This window comes from Haliotis rubra, unplaced genomic scaffold (assembly GCF_003918875.1).
Source record: "Haliotis rubra isolate DU_JTF1 unplaced genomic scaffold, ASM391887v1 Scf169, whole genome shotgun sequence".
NCBI classification, from domain to species: domain Eukaryota; kingdom Metazoa; phylum Mollusca; class Gastropoda; order Lepetellida; family Haliotidae; genus Haliotis; species Haliotis rubra.
The window spans coordinates 205,698-226,794 of NW_025765658.1; the positions used below are offsets into that span (position 1 = coordinate 205,698).

General features: G+C 45.0%; 1 protein-coding gene and 1 long non-coding RNA gene across 2 annotated transcripts in view; both read right to left on the reverse strand.

The window, feature by feature from the left end:
- Positions 1 to 21,097, reverse strand: part of LOC124272352 (vascular endothelial growth factor receptor kdr-like) — a 462,777-nt gene that overhangs the window by 115,661 nt on the left and 326,019 nt on the right. Inside the window, exons 19-20 of the mRNA XM_046707526.1 lie at positions 20,286 to 20,500; positions 19,973 to 20,110 (exon numbers count right to left, since the gene is read on the reverse strand). Coding sequence (XP_046563482.1) covers positions 19,973 to 20,110; positions 20,286 to 20,500 — 353 coding nt within the window. The remainder of the gene's footprint in view (positions 1 to 19,972; positions 20,111 to 20,285; positions 20,501 to 21,097) is intronic.
- On the reverse strand, positions 3,474 to 18,041 carry LOC124272354. The gene is made up of 3 exons (XR_006897314.1): positions 17,946 to 18,041; positions 8,009 to 8,011; positions 3,474 to 3,506 (listed from the first exon to the last, which is right to left on the reverse strand). It is a non-coding gene; the product is annotated as an uncharacterized LOC124272354 (long non-coding RNA).

Consider the following 21,097-nt stretch of genomic DNA (forward strand, 5'->3'; position numbering starts at 1 on the left):
CAGTAATGAAACCATCCACCTTGACCAGGTCATTGACTTTGGTTGGAATTAACTGGGTAGCTATCTTCGTTTACAAAAGACGATTTATATCAATGTTAGACATTTTTTATTCCAAAATTTAGTACATGACGCCATATTGTTAATGAAGTATGACATAAAGCTTTAAATTAGCATCAAAATCGAAAACCTGTATGTTTTTTGGTGGTTCTATTTTAAAATCTCGAATCAGTGCGATTACAGTATGGTCAATTGATCAATGAATCGATAAAATATTACTAATGGACATAGTTGTGTGAAAGTAGTTCCAGCATCCGATGAAAATGTACAAGTCAAAACATTGCTTACACAAAGTTTCTTGCTGACTGGGTTCCATGCTATTCCGCAAGTTAGTTCAAAAACGAGTCCGGAAATCGTGGAATTCGGCTCGGCCGCTAGAAATGTTTGGTGGTCTGGTACGGAATTGATATTGATATCAATCACATTGTATGTTACAAAACTTCATTTAATTAGCCAAAAAAAAGCTTATAACAGGTGTAACCAGTGAGCCAGATGAATTTTGAATCATTGTACAACCTCTTAAACAGGGGCAGTCTGGGACGTCTTAGTTAACGACACGCTGCCTAAACCTCGTCATAAAATATAGAAATACGACTTTTTTAAAGTTTAAAATTAAAATTCATTTGCAAATGCCATTTTCTTATGAAACAAGGAATTGGGATTCGGTGTAACCATGGTTGTTTGAAGTGTCTCTTTTCACTTTCACACGAGAAAATTCAGATCAGCTGAAAAGTAGGTAATTGTGTTCGGTTATTAATTTGCCCCTTTGAACCAGCAAAATAGAACACAGACAAGTCTAAAATATTCAATAACATATTGAACAAACAATGAGCAAGCTGGAGTTTGTAACATGCAGAAATGAAATGACCTGGCTTCTTACAATATGCACAAACAGGATCAGAACCACTGGAAGGCTTATGCTTAGACTGAAAAGAATGTGACTGCTTGTCAGGAGAATTTGAACCTGTTCTAACAGCATTGTAACCTGCGTGTCCTGAAGTCTTACCCGGGTAAAGCCCTTTCGGCCAGAAACTTGGTATTACCCGAGACCTAAAAGAACCCTTATGAGTCAAACAATAATCATCTGCCAACATTGCTGCCTCATGTAAGTCATTAACCTTATGTTCATCCAAAGAAGTCTTGAGATCAGAATGAACACTCTGCTTGAAATCCTCCATCAAAACTAACTGTCTCAAACTATCAAAATCTGTGACTTCCTTAGACCCACACCACCTATCAAACAAAATTTCCTTTTCTCTAAGAAATTCTACAAAAGTCATTGTCCCTTTTGTGAGCATTTCCGAATTTCTGACGATAAGCTTCAGGCACTAACTCATAAGCTTTTAAAAGTGTCCTTTTGACAAGATCATAGTTAGAGCTTTGCTGTATCGACAAGGCTGAATAAGCATCCTGAGTTTTACCCTTCAAAACAGTTTTCAGTAGCATAGTCCATGACTCCTTAGGCCACTTGAGGTTTTCAGCAATTTTTTCAAAGTGTAGAAAGTATTTGTCTTCTTCTTTCTCATTAAAAGGGGGTACCAGTCTTGCGTGCCTTGCAATGTCAAAAGAGGAAGAATTAGAGGGAGGACAAGAATTTTCTGGCCTTTTCAGTTCAATTTCATCATTTTTAACTCTTCTTGTTTTCTATTTTCTTCTTTTAGAATTTGCAATTGAAGTTTCACCATTTCCAAAACTTCGTGTTCAAAAACTCCCTCATTAATATAGTGATGCAACACAATTTTCAAAGCTGAAATTTCCACATGGACGGTTTGGCCTCAAGTTTGAAATGTGAAGAAATTTGCAATAAATCTGATTTGCGCAATTCACTGACTGTCTCAGGGTCAGGAGACTTAAGAAACTTCTCAATTTCAAACACCATTTTGCTGGTTTCACAATTACCTCGTTGCAAAATTGCAGGATTTGAAATAATTTTCACAATAGGTCTCAAATGTCAAATGAATTCTATCCTGGACGAGCCCCCAATTTTGTTACGGTTAATAATTTGCCGTGACAAAAGGTTTAAAAGTCCCCTTTGAACTAGCAAAATGGAACACAGACAAGTCTAAAATATTCAATAATGTATTGAACAAACAATGAGCAAGCTACAATGAATGACAATACAGATCTCTAGTACAATGCAATTGAGTCACAAATCTAAAATATTGGATCACAAATATAAAATATTAACTCACCAGAGTCTTGACATTTACAGTGAGAGCAGATATACTGACTGAAGGTTGTTCAAAATGACAATAGACGAATAGGCAAGCACGATCAGTCTTGAAATGTTGACGATGGCAGTAAGATGTACATAAATCCAGTCAAAAGTCCTGTGTACAACACAACAACCAGCCTTTATATAGCTCTTACACAGTTCTCGAGCATTCTAGCAAAACTAGGCAGCATCATTATCCACTCAGAACATCAGGCGATTTTCTCGAACATATGACTGGAAGTCAAAACAAAATAAAGCCAGCCAAGGGAGGCAACTCTGAAGTGCTATCTCAAAAGGCGTACCTCTAAAAATACTATTGCCGTTGAACACATACGATGCAAGCAGCAACCTACAATCAAAACTTTAAACATTGTGACCCATAATAACTATAACCTAATCAATGATATTACAAAAACACACTCTCATAACAATTGTCTGAATTGGTTAATGAGACTCACGTTTCGGTTTGAAATATATGATTGACCAATCAACGTCGAAAATCACTAAACTGCACACTATGCAAATATCAAAAAGATATAGACCCGTATGAGTAAGTTATTTGCTTGCTGTCTTTTGGCACATTCAATTAGAATTGACCTGGATCTCATATGTTTGATAGTCTTGACATCACCTGCTATTCCATGCAATCCTTTTGAAATCGCAAATGGGTTCAGTTTATATGTTGCTTGTCTAATTCTGGAACTATAATTCTCGGTCAGTATTCAACTTGTTTAGGAGGTTGTCAACCTTCATTAGCAATATGATCATTGTCAAATTGACGTGTTTTGTTTTCAACGGGGTCTCGAGATCCATGTTGGTGTATCATAAAGACAATGCTGTATACAAGTGGATCTTAGACTTGCAGCACCAAGGTATACTGGGATGATATACTCAAGCAAAAAGATATAAACAATCAATCAATCTACCAGATTGGCCCATTAGCCATGGCGTTCTGGGCATAAGACCCTAGGCAAATTAAACAGGACATATTTCAAAATCAAATGATGTTTTACAAACACGAAGGGCCAAGACTAAAAAATATAGTTCATAATATGATTTGTGCAGATACAAGCAATGCACAGGGCTCGACATGACCAGATGATTGGTAAAACCGGTGTAGCAGCCCAGAATAACCCCCCACCAGATTATACCACGGGGTAAACTATAGGCTAGCCCATTTTATACCCCGGGAGTATATTCTGGACCAGGCCAAAGTATACCCCTCCAGCCCAGACTATACCCCAGTAGTAGATACAATGATAGTCCTGGACCAAGTCCAACAAAAGCCTCTGCAAAGCCTTATTTCCCAAATAAGGCTTTGGTCGGACCCTTAGCTCTTGCTACCATTGTATCTACTACTTTTGAGCCCCCGTTGATTTCCCGCCCTATAGAAAGAGAGAAAGGTTCTAAAAAGTAGTAAAATGTCCCCGGCAGCCACAATTCCCCAAGGGAGAAAGAAAGATGATGTTGCGCTTCTCCCAAAGGGAATTGAGTTGGCTGCCTTTCTCTCGCCATGAGAGTGCCCCACTAAGGGATACCTTACCGAAACACCTCACATCACACAAAGTTGCAAGGAATCTCCTGAGGCAACGGCGGGATACGAACCCACATGTATAGCTCGCGCAAACTATACATAATGGGCCGCACCACTCAACGATTGAGCTACCGGGGACTTAGCTGAACAATCTCGGTTTAACGGATCTATCCTGGGATAGCACTTTCCTGATCACATGACACTATGCCGTGTTGACAGGAGGTAACATTGTGTCATACGGTACGATCAATAATTCCTGTCTAACGAGACCTCTGCCTGGCCCATCCCTCAAGTAGTACAAGTTAGGCTCGTCTGCTTTGATGTCCACTTTATCTATGTTGTAAGTTTTGACTGACCATATTGGGTCAGTGGATCGCTTACGGCTATCACCCTCATGTTCCCCAGGCTGGTATAGATACCTAACTAGGGCCCTATCTGGTATCTGTTTCTCCTTCAAATAAGCGCTCAGCCAAAGTCCTATTAAATCTCTCAACTATGGCTTGGCTGCGATGGGCTCCGGCCGTGCCACGCCTGACCTTTGTATCGTGTTTGGCTAGCAGTTGTGACACGACACCCATGAACTCCGGCCCGGGGTCAACTTGCAGCTCTGTTGGCCACGTCAGCGGACTGAGTTTGTATATGCGTTCAAATCCTCTGGCTACCTGGGCAGAGTCTTTCGTTGTCAAGGGTTCGGCTTCCTTGTAGCGACTGGCTACGTCCACTACGGTTAAGGCATACTTGTACCTCTTGTCGTGGGGTAGGAACAGTAGGTCTGCCTGGTGAACGCTATTGGGTATGTTAATACCAAACTTCCTTCTAGGCACGTAGCGTGGTGGCGGCAAATAGATCTGCCACAGGGCTTGTTTTTCAAGCCACGCTTTGGCTCCTCCTCGGGCGGTACTCACCATTTTAGCCAGCTTATCTACAGCTCTAGCTCCTTTCCAGTACCCACGCGGGCTATAGTAAATAGCCTCAAACTTTCTCTGGTTCTGTGACATGTCGTCCCGACAGGGTATTTATATACCTATGTTCTTGGTTCAATTTTCTCATGCCCGTACGCGTACGTGTTTATCCCATCAATAGCTATCCAACGTTTAGTGTCCATCGGCGACAGGGACATCTTGTTTATAGTAAGTCCGTATATCCTATGGCCATCACTTCTAAGTGTGTTCATTTTATGTCTAAAGGTACGGGTCTTGAACAGGGCTTCCTTGAATCTGGCGTGTTTGATGTGTTGTTTAACCACGTACTTCTTAACACCCTTAGCCTTCCGGATCTCACTATTGTCGGCCTTCAGGATGGAGTACATCTTAAGTCTCAAACCTATGTACTCGGCTATGGGCGTGCCAGCACACTCGTCCTTCATCTTACCTAGGACCTTTTTATTTACCGTGCTGTGTATGGCATGGTCCTTGGGGTAGTCGCTGGTGTCATACAAATCGAGGTGTTTTTTCATGTCCTCGTACACATCCTTGGTTCGAATCTCCATCAGCAGGGAATCCGTGTCAGTGTACAGCACTTCACCCCTGTCGCCGTGACTGTTTCTTAAGCTTGTTGTAGTAAAAGTCGTACATCAGGTGTTTGGATAAATCGAGGATGCTCATCCCCACGTAAACAGGCCGGTTGAATTTTATGTGGCTTTTCTTCATGTGTAGGGCAACTAGGTCATCGGTGAATATTTTGCTACGGTTGAATGCCGGACTGGCTATCAGTCTCCTGAGCTTGTCTTCCTCATTCGACCGAACCAGCTTCACGGTCACGCTGCTTTCCTCAGGTTCTCCATCGTCTTACCGAACACCGAGTTGTTCATGAGCTTATAGAGATTTTTCTCAAAGTCACTGGTGGCAAGCTTTCGGAGGTCTGTGTTCATTCTGATGTAAGGCTCCATCCATGGGCTCTGGTTGAACACGAGCACCCTGTGTATTTTAGTCAGCCTCATACCCAACGACAGGTACAGCTGTAGGTTGCGATAGTGAACGATGTACTTGGTCTTATTCATTAAGTTGGGCACGAGTTTTTCAATGTCTGCCACCCGCCCACCTAACAAGTTATGTTGGTATTCAGACATCGAGTCTGGGTTAACCCTCATACGTTTGGGGGCCAGGGGGTAACTGTTGTGTGATGTGTGTAATGCCTTGGGGTATTCTAAGTCAACCTCGAGGATATAACCTTTGTTCGAGTCTGGTGCGATGCTCATAACATCGACCTCATGTGACACCCATTCGAATCCCCCTGTGGGTAGATACTGGCTCATGGCCCAGCCGTACAGGTTGTTGGCGTCGAGGTAGAGAATGTGATTGGTTGGCTTGCTAGGGTCGTAGCCCTTCACGTATTGATTATTTGCTTTCGCGTATCATTTGGTTGCCATGGAGATCCCGCCTCGCAAGCCTTTCTCAATGAATAGGTGCATGTCATAATCTGTGAGTAATTCTAACTTAACTCCGGTATTTTTAAGCAAGGCATCCCATGACAGACCTGGGCTGGTGTAATACCATGCGGGGTTGAGTTTATACTGCTTGAAACATGTCCGCCTAAACGTCTCAAACACGTCGGCTAACAGCAGTACATCTGTCCTCAAGTACAGGTCGTGGTAGTCACCCAGATTCTTACAACCCAGTTTATTCCATACGTTAATAGCGTGTGAGTAATCGTCTTGAGATATTTCCGAGTCTGTCAGATTGCTGTAAAATTCTCCGATGGGGAGTAGTCTGGTCTCGGCGAACTTGGCCCAACCATCCATGTTCTCGCAGGGATACACACCCTTCCTCATAAGCAGGGGTCTAGTCTCAGCGTCTGTGTATCGATCGGTAATAGGGAAGGTATCGTTGGCCTTGACCAGACTGTCGAAAGTGACGACAGGAGGAACTGAACCGAGTCGATGAACCTAAGGCCGTTTAAGCTGAAGGAAATGTATCTCTCCATGTTGTTGGGGATGCACGTTATATTGCCATCGATTTTCGCGATGGCCTGCATGATCAAGTGAGAGTCGTACCCTCTCAAGTTTATTATCTTAGGGTTGATTCTAAGCTTGAGGTTACACGCGCTGTGAGCGGTGCCTCTATACTTACCGGTTACGTGACAGTGATCTCTCACCGAATCACCGTTAAGTGGTGAGTCACACACGTGACAATTAGTGCTACAGGCGTGAGCTAGTCGGTCGGCTCGGGTCATACGCATGGGAGCGATTGTATACAGTGTATTCCTAATAATTTTTTCCCTTCTCCTGCAAAGACTTTAGAAACCTTTCAGCCGCGTCGGGACCCCTGTACACTACCGGAGCTTTCGTTTCCCCGTCACAACGGACGACAACGTATCCAAACCCACAGGCTTCATGCTCCTGTGTTTTGTGTGTGGTTGGGGTATCCCCAACAACCTCAACTGGTTTGACCAAGGCTTCAAAGTCGGCGTAGATGATATAAGGCACAGACATTTGGTTCTTGTGGTTGCCAACTTTTAGGATATTGTCACCTTCCTTAGGCATGTCGACTCGTATGGCCGTCTGCCCCACACCTTGGCAATCCTCCCGGTGGGATTCTAATAAATCAGCTCGGCTGAAACCGTGCAGGCATCGCACACAAGTGTTTTTTCCCAACGTGTTTCGACTGGTCGTGCAACAACCGACTGAGATATTTTATCCACGTGTAGTGATACTTCTCACCTCGTTGGATCATGAATATATTGATAACTTGGCGACCCTCCTCCCCCAACACTGGGCTGACCCTGTGTACTATTGTTGTGTTGCCTTCATGCCCAAAGACGTTATAGGCTAGATTATTCTGTTTTTCTACTTTAGTGATCTGGGATATGGGGGTTGGTTCATCTATACCATCCCAGTTGAGCCCATCATCTTGGGGATAGCTAGAAAGCCTGTCTGAATGAGTGTCAGCTGGAAACAAGGCTGACCTGGTAGCTACCCTCAGGCAATCGTCTCCTCTGTTCTTGACGTTGACCATGGCATGTTTTTTCTTATAGTAGGGGGACAAGTCTAGGTATGACCCGCCTCTGAAAGGCACGTAGTTAGCTATGTCATTATCGATTTTATCTACAGCCCACCCGGACCCCAAGAGTGTGTAGCGTTCTAGGTATTCTCGTATCTGCTGAAAACTGGTATCGATTGATGCGTCTATGGTCTCTGTATGCGTGACTATTTCTTGTTTACCTCGGAAGTAAGGCTGAATGTACTCAGTGACCCCTCCCCCTACCTGCTTATCGAGCGACATTTTAACTGTGATCTGAAATTTGATACTTCCTAGATCGTTTAGTTCCTGGTTGACCTTATAAGCTATCAGAGGCTTGATATCTGTGATGTCTATGTTCCTATCAACATGCATGCGCCAGCCTCTCAAATAGTTACCTACAGCGCGCTCAATGCGCACGAACTGTAGATCAATAGCTCTATTCTGCCGTAATAGTTCTACAAGCTGTGGTTTCCTCATATGGGAATATCCCTCTAACCCCAAATTACGTGCCTCGGCTTGTAATTGTTTTACAGTGGGAGGTTTTGCTACGGGGGCATGTGATAACAATGCGATTAACCCGGCTCTCCCCAGGTTTGAATAACCCGTGAGCCCAAGCTGTTTTGCCTGGACTTTTAATTGTTTTACCGTGGGAGGGGCTTCTAAACCTAGTAATTTCAACAAGGCTGGCTTCCTCATTCGAGAATACCCGATCACACCACAGCGTCTGGCGATTTGTTTGAGCTCACGTATAGTAGTCATAGTTGCGTAGACACCTAAGAGAATCAATGTCTAATTGGACCGCCGTAAAGGTAGAAAAATTAGAGATAGACCTTATCGGCCCACCACAGCATAGTAAGGTGTTCTATACTTTTCCCCACATCCCTGGACTCAATTTCCACAAACATAGCTATACGTAGGTGTGCACAATCTCTAATTGGGTCACTGGCAAAGGGAGGTAACTTGATAAAAATATAGTGAGGCGCTCATAAAATCACTAGATGGACCGTTTCAATCCAGTACTCACATTGTTGGACATAGTATTCCTTGAAGTTGTACAGGTATTCCTGTATACTTGTAAAACAATTTATTTGGTATTGAGTCGTGATGTCCCGCCCACATGTGAATACTTAACACCCTCCTTAATCCATGCCACTTCCAATATGACCTGAAATCTGAAGCGTCCCCATAAGTTCAGTTCATCTTTGAGTATGTTTTTAACCAGAGATTCGATGTCCCTGGGGTCAATTTCCACAAACATAGCTATACCTAAGTGTGCACAGGCTCTAATTGGGGGTCTATCCTGAGAAGTCGCCTACGTTCTTTTATGTAGGCTTTTTTATTCTCGTAGATGAGGTGATGTCTGACTACGTTTGCCCCGTGAGCTTTGCATAGGCAGTAGTGCCCTTTAACCCCTATACCACACACAGAACACGTGTAGTTAGGACTTCCCATGTGGAAACAACAGTACCCCTCGGTCCTACATCTCCTATCACAGGCTTCTTTCTTCCCCATAAGTATGTATTCGCATCGGTATGGAGCAGGTCTCATGTTTAGCATACTTATATGAGTACTTAGTCTAATTGTTTCGCAACCAACGCAGTCGCTGCTATACCCAGCGCTATGAAGACCAGTTCACGGTCCATTTGCCCCTTGGATGGTGTGTAGTACTGAGCGAGTGTAGGTTTATTGAGTGGTTCCAACCGTTTACCTGTTAATAAGAAGTATTCTCTTGCTGCCTCGTCGACATCGTGGAATGTTTGAACGGCATGGTTTTCACGCCTGAGCTGTTCGTTAATGTAATCGATCCTCTGAAGGCATTTTTTAGCATACTCGGATTGTGCTGTCTGTAATTTCTCAATAGCAAGGTTATGTCGCTTCCTTTCTTCCTGTATTTCAGCCGCGTGTGACTCTCGTAGTTTCGAGAAGAGGAAATTACTCCCGGAAAATGCTAGGGCATTTACTAACGCACCACCGACCATCATGGCAATCGTAGCCATCCTATATTTACTTCATAATATTTTCAGGTAGTATCCCTTGTTTTACGAGGATGTCTTTTGTGGCCATCGCCATACCAAGGTTCATTATGAGCATACCCATATCCTGCAGGTTGAAATCTAGCTTGATATTAGGTTGTTTAAGCACCATTTTGGTCAACCGAGCGTACCCTACGGCTAGACTGGCGACCACGGTGGCGTGGTATGCGTCGTTGACGAACGTTTTCCCCTCAGACATTATGTATATGATATAAAAATATTAAATTATAACATGATATGTGGGTTGACCTCTAATTGTGGGGCCGGATCCCCAGGATCCCTGTGTCGTGTATATAACCATGAGATAACCACGGCAGCAGTTACGCCTACAGCCAACAAGAGTCGGGTCGGGTGAGTCACCGTGATAATTTTATGTTGGTTACACCACCGTTTTTTACCGGCAGCTACTCTCTTAGGATTCTTCTGCCTGGCTACTGTAGGGGGTTGGGGTTCCCCCATCTCCTCCAGTTGGGGTTTCCCCATCTCCTCTGAAGGGGTCTCCTCCAGTTGGGGTTTCCCCAACGTTGGTGTCTCCTCCTGTGCAGCATCCATCTATACTATTATTATTATTTTTCCCCTCCTTAAATTGGCAATGCTTTGCCGTGATAATCGCCGCCGTCACCGGGGCTAACAACATACCATATTTGTGGTACAGCTCGCAGCTGATAGAGCTCAAGGCGTGTTCAATAAAAGGGTCTTTCTCAAGGTCTTCCCACAGGTAAAGTCGGCGCTCCGGGGGGATGGGAAGGAAGTATGAGGCAATACCAGTGTATATCTGGGTCATAGCCGATCCTATTGTCTTTGTCATCTCGGCCCCGAGCCGGGACTCGTATCTAGCGTACAGCTTATCGATTTCTTCGGCTGACATTTTGTGAATTTTATCGGGAGTGTAGTCCCCAAAGTAATGTTTGGCTTTACCACCAATAGCCAGCGCCACCAGTCTCTCTCACTTATCATCACTCTTATCATCTCCCACTGGCACCAACAGTTGCTCTAGCAATTCCTCACACTCCATCTTATAATGTAACAAGTAAGTTTTAGTTTTAACAATATGATATACGGTATAGGCGAAACACAGAGAAATGAAAGTTAAGTTGCACACAACGAACACTTCAAAAACAACCATAACTATAACTATAACTGATAAGTGCTAAACGCTAAGCATTTACTAAGCATTGCTAAGCATTTGCTAAGCTTTGCTAAGCTTTGCTAAGCATTGCTAAGCTAAAACACCCTATAAGCCACGGGTTGGTCGGTCTTGAGCACTAGCTTAGCGTGTTTAGTTTCAGCGAGCTGTTTCTTCACCCGTTCCCTATCATGTTTGCTCATCACATCGTTCTCTCTCAAACACTCCTCGAACGAATCCCTGTCCTTGCAGTGAAATAAGGCCACCCATCGCGTCTGCTCCCTGAGGTCTTTCAACACGGAGTTGAACTTCTGCGTTAGCACCAGACGCTGTGATTTGCGTGCCGGCCGGAGAAGGCCAGGTACGATAGCATGTCTCTCTTTTTTGTTATCTCGCGATTAGCGCTGCAGTCGTCCAGTATGAATAGCGTCGACTCCCCTTTAAATTTCTCGTGAAGAGCTTTCAACCAGTCCTGCAGGCGTGTTCCCGGGTCGACTTTGTGTACGTCTGGGTCCGTCATCACCCAAGGTCTTTCCGTGTACGTTTTATTCATTCTCAGAGTAGGGCACATGATAACGATGTGGTCGAACACATCCCTGTAGTACCCCTCCAACATATCCAACACGAAAACGGTCTTCCCACAGCCAGTCTGCCCGCACACTATGGCGCAGTGTGGGTCGCGGGGTAAATTAATAAATGGCTTGCCGCCATCAGTAGATGGCTTGCACGCGTCTCCCATTGTCTATATTAAGTTGCGCGTCCATAATAACGTATAGATATAATTTCAACTTGCCAGCGGGTTGAGCCTTCTTGGTAATCTGGATTGTTATCCCCTCGCTGCCGTTATCGATGCGGCGACCGCTACCGTGCAGTTTATCATCATCCGTGGATCGCATGTCCAACCATAGCGCGTACTTGGTGGTCAGGTATTCACCGATCTGCACGGAGGATAGGTCCAGGTCTTTGGTTATGTATGGGTGTTGTTTGATGGCCGGTAGCTTTTTTATCTCATCCCACTGCTGGTATGCCCTCATACCATGACTGAACAGCTGGTTGGGCACGCCTCGATGGTCACTTCCACCTTTTCAATCTCGGGGTTGAAAAACTTCTCGCTATCCCTCTGGAATGGCTCGTAATCCTCCACGGGGGGCTGACCAGGATGCCTTTCATCGATCGCGCCAGCACGTTCAGGTTGATATTCCACACAGAGTCGCTCTCTTATCCCGCGACGACTGATCTATGCCTCAGTATGCGATCGTACAGGATGGCCACCTTCCCGAAAGTACTGACTTCGAACCTGCCTGGCCAGCTCCGGGCTAGTGACCATGTCGAACTCCAGAGAGATGTTGTCTATGGCGTAACTGGCCTCATCGCCGTTCGGCGTACGCACTACTTTGATGTAGTCGTTAAACGTTAGCTCGTATTCAAGCCTATCCCCAAGCGCGGCCTGGTAAAACGGCGCGTGTGACGTGAGCAACTCAAAGTCGAGCGGCACGCAGAACCTGTTCCCGTACGCTTGAGCGAAGGCTTTGTCACCGTCCGTGATCTTGTCTAGCTGGTCTTGCGTGAAGCCATACCCCATGCGCAACCGGGTCGATTTGCTGATACCTTGGTACACGTCATTGACGCATTCTCCCTCGCTTTTCCAGAGATCCCCGTAGCAGTGAAACACGTCGCTGTCGTCGATGCTCTGCACCTCGTTACCGCTGATCTTGATGGTGGTTTTCTTGATGATGGCTCGACCTACGTTCCGCACTAGCTCGCGTTTGTCGTTGTTGGAGGTCAACATGAGGTTGAACGCCAGTCAAACCGTGCCTGGTACAATGAGGTCATTCACGCCAAGGTTTGGAAATCTAACCAGCAGCGTTTGATTCTGGTCTATGTTGCTGGGATTGTTGGTGATGGTACCCGACTGGCGCACGGCTCTGACACCTAGTGGCTCTCTTGATCTTCTGAAAGGATCTAGTTTTCTACCATACATTGTTATATAAATGAAATATATAAGTTTTAATACTAAATAATGGCCGAGTACATCCCTATGGAGGATATGTGGGATGATAGTGCCCAGGCATTCGACGAGGATGAAACCTCGTTCCCCTTAAGTACTGAACTTGTACAGTCGGCCGTCGATGATTATTACGACGCAGTTGAAAATAAAGACAACATCAAGCCGTTGGGGAGGGACTATTCCAAGTTTATCGTTGATAAGAAGGGCACGCTGCGATTGAAGGCTCACCCGGGGGTCGATATCATGAAAAAAGACGGGAAGCCATATGCTTTGTCAACACTCACCAGTCGACCTGGTGGGAGTCAACTGCTCCGTGAGGAACTAGGCTTCATAGATTATGGTGGTGCAAGATCTAAGCTTTCCCCGAAGGTCGTCCAAGATCTGCAAGCAGCCAGGGCCAATACTGGGGATGCTAAAGAAACATCGGACAGTATCGAAAAAATATTGGCCACGTACCATGACAAACCCTTGCCGGGGCTCGAATTTCCCCTGAGGGAACTGCGAGGCCTAGACGAAGCCTTGAAACATGTACGCGGAGAACTCGTTAACAACATGGGGAAACTGAACGAAGTCAACGAGCGCATCGCCCGCGAGAAAATAAAACTCACCGAAACGGAGGATGATGATATGAAACGTCGTATCGAGGAAAGAATAAAAAACTTGGAAGACGAGAGACAGACTCAGTTGGAATCCGCTTCCTCGAACCGGGAAGCCCTCCGATCACAAATCAGCCGTCACGAAACCATCGATCGAGTCCTAAATGAAGACACCAGCTAGCTGACAGGATTCGGATCCTGTTCCGGGAGCAAGGCATCACCATCGCCAGCATTTTGACTGCATTGGGCTTCATCATATCTACCCTGGTGGTGTCATTGACAGGGGGTACCCCCACGCCTGCTGGCACACCACCAAGTGGTGGGGTGTCAAAGAGTGGATAAAAAAACACCTGAAATCCCTAGGGGAAGCCCTGGCTAAACTGGCTGGTAAGGCCGCCGAAGCCCTGCCCGGCATCCTGGGTAGCATCGTCTCGTGGCTGCTGAGCGCTCTGGCTAAAACTGCCACGTGGCTCGGTCAAAACCTGTGGGCAGCCATCGTCGCCGTGGCGGGTTTGGTGTACGTAGCGGCTAAGGAATTTTTAACCAAATGAGCCCCAAAGCTACCCCACCAACCACCAGGGCTGTTTTACGATCGATGTGCTGCTGAACGTGTTCAGGCTGTGGGGGTGACCCCACAGGGGGTGTTGGTTGAATCCTAGGCTCCTGGGGTGGCGCCACTATACCCGTTTCACCGGTCGTGGGTGGTGGGACGTGGGGGACGTTGACATCGAGGTTGATGCCCAACTTTTGGTCCGCCATGGCTATGACTATTTCGTTGTTGTAGCCCACCACTTTTTTTACTCTCAGTTGCATATCGCTCGGAGCCATGTACAGCCCCACGTCGAACACGTAGTCGACTTTCGACCTGGCGTATTCCAACACGTTTTGGTAGCATTTCATGGCACTCGGTAGATCAACTGGAGCATTGATAGCATCCTCAACGTTGACAACGAACTGTTTCTGGCGTCGTAAGCAGTCCCCTTACCTAGGATATTGGAGCAGCGTTTAGCGTCGCGCAACAACAGCCACACGCGCGATGCGTTGAATCGAAGTCGTTTAACCTGATTACCCGGCACGAGTGTGAACCCTCTCGGCGTGTCCAGCATGAACATTTTCCAGTCATCCGCTGCCCCTGTTCAAACCTCCAGACTCGGTAATCCTTGCTGTCGTCGAAAGCCATGTAACGGTCATCCCACTCGTTCGTTGTAAGGTGATGATACGACTTGTATCCCCATTCCTTCAATTTCTCCCTGGCATCAACGAGGTGCATGTTATGAACGATGGGGATACCCAACCCGTGGTTCGGTCCCGGCAAATGCCAATCCGTCTTCGTGTTTAGTTCGAATTCGTTGCAAATACGTTAAGTAGGCCCGTCTTATCGTACTGGTTGTTACTGGGTTCCACGCCTTTTCCTGTGGGAGCGGGGCGCTGATCTCTTTGAGGATACGCCTGACCTGGTAGTACACGTGGAACGTGAATACAGACTGACTCAGCGGTCCACGCCGAGTTTCGGTCAATGTCACACCACACCCCGTTGTAACGCACCACACGGCGAAGTTGAGTTGATTTTGCCAGAACTGCATCGGTTTGTTGAACCAAGCATGAACTACCTTAGCGTTAGTCACCGAAAATTTATACTTGTCGAACACATCTCTGAACTGGGCGTTGAAATACAACCCAGCAGCGACCACAATCTTCATGTGGGGGAAATCTACGTCCAGTTTAGGGTAAAACACTCCAGGGGAGTACATTTTAAAACTATTATATAATGAGTTTATATACTCTAACATGTACATAACACTTCCAGGAATAACGAAATGCGGTGAGGCCGTTCAGCTGGCGAGATCGCGATCGATAACACGCCGGGTCAACTTCGAAGTCGCGCTGTGCGATATCACCTACCTACCGCGATGGACTAACATCAACGCTAGCAACAATAAACTGTTAAGTAGGTGGCGCAGCAACCAGATAACTGACGGCTACTACAGCGTGTGCTCTCTAAGCGATGAGGTCTTCAAACCCCTGGGAGCCGAACTCAAGATGAACGACTCAAACGGCACAGTGGTGTTAATCAACAACGGAAGAAACTCCTTGAGGCTCGGCCGACCATTGGCGAGGACACTTTCGGTATGCACCCTGACGAGATAAAACCAACAACTACCGCCACAGGCATGAAGTTACCCGACCTAGTACCGTACGAGAGCTGTGCATTCATCTCAGCCAGGTTAGCACAACGGACAACATTCAAGGGGTCACCCTTCCACTATACTGAGAGCCGTGCATCGGTGAAAACAGAGAAATACAACGACGGTAGAACCGAAATCGTTTTCACCGCCGCAGTATAAGAGGTTAACCCAGGGCAACATCCCTGAGCTGATAATATCGGTGTTAGATATAAACCATAATCTCGTGAATATAGGATACCTCAGCATAACGCTGCACATAAAATGACCAGCGCACAAGGCCCCGGAATGAAGTTGAAAAAATGCATCAATGTGGGGATCTCCGACCTCGGGGGACACCGCCGATTCGACGACCCCGGAGTAGATGGTAAATTGTACGCCTTGCAACTGAAAAACAGCATTTACAAACGCGTTGAAGTCCCCTCCATCGGTGGTACTAGCAACCTAAGTGATATAGTAGATACCACAAGAGCGGCAGTCAACACTCAGTACACCCTCGTCACCACCGGGGATGATAAATGGATAATATACCCATCGTTCGGGGACAAACTGTTCGACTTAACCGATGTTGAGAGCACTACCGTCGCCCGAAACAAGCCGTATATGCTCGTCTTCACTGAAGATGACAAGTGGATGTTATTACCCGATAAAGACGACTGGTTTCTCAATATTAGGCTCGGCTCCCCCTACGTGTTCACGGATAACAAAGACAACCACCTAAACAAAGTCGTGAACAACGGAACCCTGCTTGTGGCTTACGTCCCGACTCAGAGACGTAGCGTAGTCATCAGCCCACTCGCCAGTATGGCAGCCCACATGCTATCGAGTAAAGCGGGCATGCAAAACGTGGTATTGCAGTTGGTGTCTGAATTCGAAGGCGTGGTCAAGATACTGGAGAGTCTACAGGCAAACTCAACACTGATCATCCAAGTCTACCTAGGGGAACCTTCGCGGAATGATGTCGAGATCGTGAAGGGGGTCAAACTCCGGTGGGGGAAACAACACCAGTATCACGTTTGCAACGTTTACATGCGGGTGGGTGTCGACTGCAAAACCAGTCTGCAGGGTGTCACCGTGATCGTGGAAGACACGATATCACTAACCAAGATCTTCCTACCCGACAACATACACTTCATGGGGGTGAAGTGCACCCCTGAACTATTATCAGAAAACCAGTTGGAAATTATATCGTAATAGTATTATAGCAATGTCTTGGCTTCGCCCCAACACTACACTTAACGACTTAGATTCGATCAGCCTGGTGAGGAAGACACCTTATACATCCTGCACTTCAAAGACAACGTGTATAGGCGGATGCCGTTATCAGATTTTAAAGAGCCTGAATGGTTAGCCAACTTAACCCTCGCCTCACCTTATATCTCCTTGAATCAAAATAATACTATCTCCGAGATTAAGAACAACGGCATGATTATAGGATCGTTCGTTCCGGAATCTAGTGTACGAGTCACACCAATACCAGACATCTCGGGTAACATGTTAGTTTCCAGTGAGAAGGTAAAGACAGAGATCAAATTTCTCAGTTACCGATTAGATAGAATTGTTTCGGAAAACTACACATTCATCATAGACGTCTATCTCGGAGATAGGACTAGGAAATATATTTACATTATAGACGATATGAAGATATTTTGGGAAGACAGGTGTAATAACCAAAGTTGTCGTATTACTAAGGTATCGGGAAACGAACCTTTAGCAAGCCTTGATGGAGTTCGTCTCCTTAATGGACTTAGAGCTAAGACCCTGCTTTTTTACACGCACGTTAATCTAAGCATTATCAGCTTTAAGTACATTAATCGAAGGTTAAATGAAACCCAATTAAAATATCTTTCGTAATATATATTATAGGATGGGGCTGTACCCAGTCGTAGAGGAAGTAGCGAAGACCCTGGAAACCGTAGACGGGTTCCGCTTGAGGCAGTTATGTGATGTAAAACGCCAACTAGAACAAGACCGCGACACGCGGAAAGCCCGGCAAGCCTTTATTACGAACACCAAAGAGATCATAGGCGATTCACATTAAACTGTTTCATCGATGTCAACGTGACATAGTGTCACAGTAGTGTCACGTGTGGGCGCGAAATTAACGGGGGCTCAAAAGTAGTAGATACAATGGTAGCAAGAGCTAAGGGTCCGACCAAAGCCTTATTTGGGAAATAAGGCTTTGCAGAGGTTTTTTGTTGGACTTGGTCCAGGACTATCATTGTATCTACTACTACCCCTAATAAATTATGTTGACAATTCCCTCAATCTGAGTGTGTGACTCGGGCAATTGTCTTGGTGTCATTTAAAGAAATTTGTAAGTGCATTTCATTTACATTACTGCATAATACAAAATTTATTAAGTATTTGTTGAGTGCCTCTCTGCAATATGATATTTTTGACTTTGCGTAACCCAGCCATGCTGATATATCAAGGTTAGTAGTTAGTTATTTGCTTTATTTAGCGTCGCACACACAACTAAGGTATTTCGGGCAACGGGGTAGTACAACATGAACAGATTAACTACGGGCATCCTATATCGCATTCAACCTTCAACATGGATGACAACCTCTATACCCAGATATTGAACTTCTACACCAACTCTGATCAGAAGTATCCTCAGCACATCTATGACCTGGATCCTGACATGCGTTTGAATGCGAAGTCACATTATCAGCAAACTGCCAAGCCTTTTCGGGTAGCAAATGGAATTGTCTGTCATGGTGAAAGGGAATTGCTCACCAAAAGCCGCCTACCAAGCATCCTGAAAGCATGCCATGACAACCCAGCTACAGGTGGGCACTTTGGCAGAGATAAAACCTTCGGCAAAATATCCTCGCGTTATTATTGGAAAGGCATGAAGAACAACGTGCAAGAATATGTCAAGACGTGTCCGAAGTGCTTTGTCATCAATCCGAAGTCAACAAAGAAGCACCACCACTACATTCCATTCCTGCGCCTGCCAAAATCTGAAGCCTCGTTGGAATTGACATCATCGGCCCTCTACAAGAGACAACTAGCGGCAACAAGTACATCGTTGCGGTAACCGACCATTTTTCCAAGTGGTCGGAGGCAGCTGCTATCCTGGATAAAAGCGCGAAGTCAGTTGCTCTGTTTCTTTTCCATGTCATCTGTCGACTGGGAAGATCAACAGACTTGACAGCACCCCGACGGACATACAGAACCAAAGGCGGCGGAAACTGCTACTTGTTACAGCCTGACAGGATCCGAAGACAGTCACAGCACTATCCGAGATCGAGTGGTTCAGCATTTGAACAATGACATTAATGATGAACTAAAACATTTCCTGAACCAAAATGTCAATGAGTACATCACTAATTCAGGAATTTCACGAGATGGAAGTTGGGCAACAGATGCAGAAGTTATGTCACCAGCCAGTCTGTTAAAATGTGACATTTATATTTACAGTGCAATTGGTCAGTCAATGGAATGGCTGATGTACCCTGCCAGCTTCAGCTTGAAAACTCATACTGATTATGCTTTGTATCTGGAAAATGTATCGGACCATTTCAATGTTGTAACTAGTGTTTAATTGTGTGAGAAGTACAATAAAATTATAGTAGTATCCTTAATCACTTTCTGTAGGGGTATAATCTGGGCTAGGGGGGTATACTATGGCCTAGTTCAGAATATACCGCGGGGTATAAACTAGGCTAGCCCAGATTATACCTGGGGTATAGTCTGGGCTAGCCCAGTTTAACCCCGGGTATAGTCTGGGACAGGGGTATACTCTGACCTGTTACACCGGGGCTATTCTACCACCCGTCTAGGTCAACGTCCATGTCAATATCAGGGGTCCATGTTTTATTCACGCGTTGCCACAAGCTGCAACTGTGTCTTCCACACGTAGTAGGCTGTTGTGTTTGGCTTTTGAATCAAACATGGTGCTGGTGTGTTTTGCTGTTTTTAACAATGTTTCATTTCACTCAAACTCAACGAATATTGAATCAGTTACTTCACTGCATGTTCCAACATGCCGTTTAGAGTGCCCCTTAAGCACACAAAACGTTGCATTTACCTTAGAGTATATAATGACCTCACCACGTTAAAGTTTATATATGACTATCAAATTTTAAGGTGCTCCCATATATTTTGTTTATAGTATATTTAACCCCTAATGCATTTTAAGAGTGGAGTCAAGTCATATTTATGCTTATTTTCAAGCTGGATACAATGCGTAGAGAGAAATGTGTGCTTGCCCTTTTATGAGCAAATGTAGCCAGATACATGATGTACTTACACTTCATGACTGCAGTTATCTGGTTTTTCCATTCGATAACCATCTTTTAGCAGCCGAAAGAGATCCTTGTTTGGGATGCCAGGATATGGACATCCACCAAGTGTCACTATTTCCCACAAGAGTATACCAAAGGACCATCTGCCAACACAACAGATAAAACTGAAATCAAATAATTTTTTCTGTAATACCAGGGTATTTAGATTAGACTAGGAAGGTCACAGCAGAAACTAAAACATCACAAATGGCTGTTTATTTCTGTTCAGCAAGTAGTGACATAAATTGTGTGATTACTTGTACGTAATGAAGAACTTACACATCACTCATTGTGGTGAAGACGTTGTCAAATATAGACTCAAGTGCCATCCATTTGTATGGGAGTTTCCTGGCAGAAGTTGGCTGGTAGACATTAGTCTCGTATACGTCACGTGACAGACCAAAATCTGATATCTTCAGCAGACGGTGACTGTACACTAATATATTACGGGTGGCTAAATCTCGGTGTACAAATTTTTTCTGTGATAAAAACTCCTGAAAAACAAAAATTATTTGCAATTAAAAGCAGGTAATAAAAAAGTGATGTACCATCCTATGTACATTCATAATAGCAGCTTATAGGGACTGTTTGGCACACGCTAATCATTAATTTTGAAGTATTATCAACATTGATGATAATTCTTAGAATACTACCTCTATCACTTGATTGCGGGCAATAATTACCTGAAACTTGTTTCTGACCCACAGGCCTACTTGGATTATATATTCCACTAAAACCCGTCATCTTGTGTTGTCTTTCTTCCTAGTGGTCTTCCCAAGGTGCTATTCCTTAGAGGTATCCTCCCCTGGCATGCGTGTGGGAACCACATAATTGTTTCTACATTACTTTACAGGGGGATGGATGGGCATGCCTCTACCTCAAGTGTTAGACGTAGAATTCTAAGCATTATTATCATTGTCCATAAGTTCTCAAGATTCTCACGAATACAACGTACTTCTATCACTTGATTGCCAGATCCCACATAGGCTTACACGAATAGGTCTGTGCTTGGTTGTTATGACAACACTCAAGAACATCTCATGCTACTGTATTTCATATCTTGGTGGACTGTGACGTAATTTCCAGTTAAG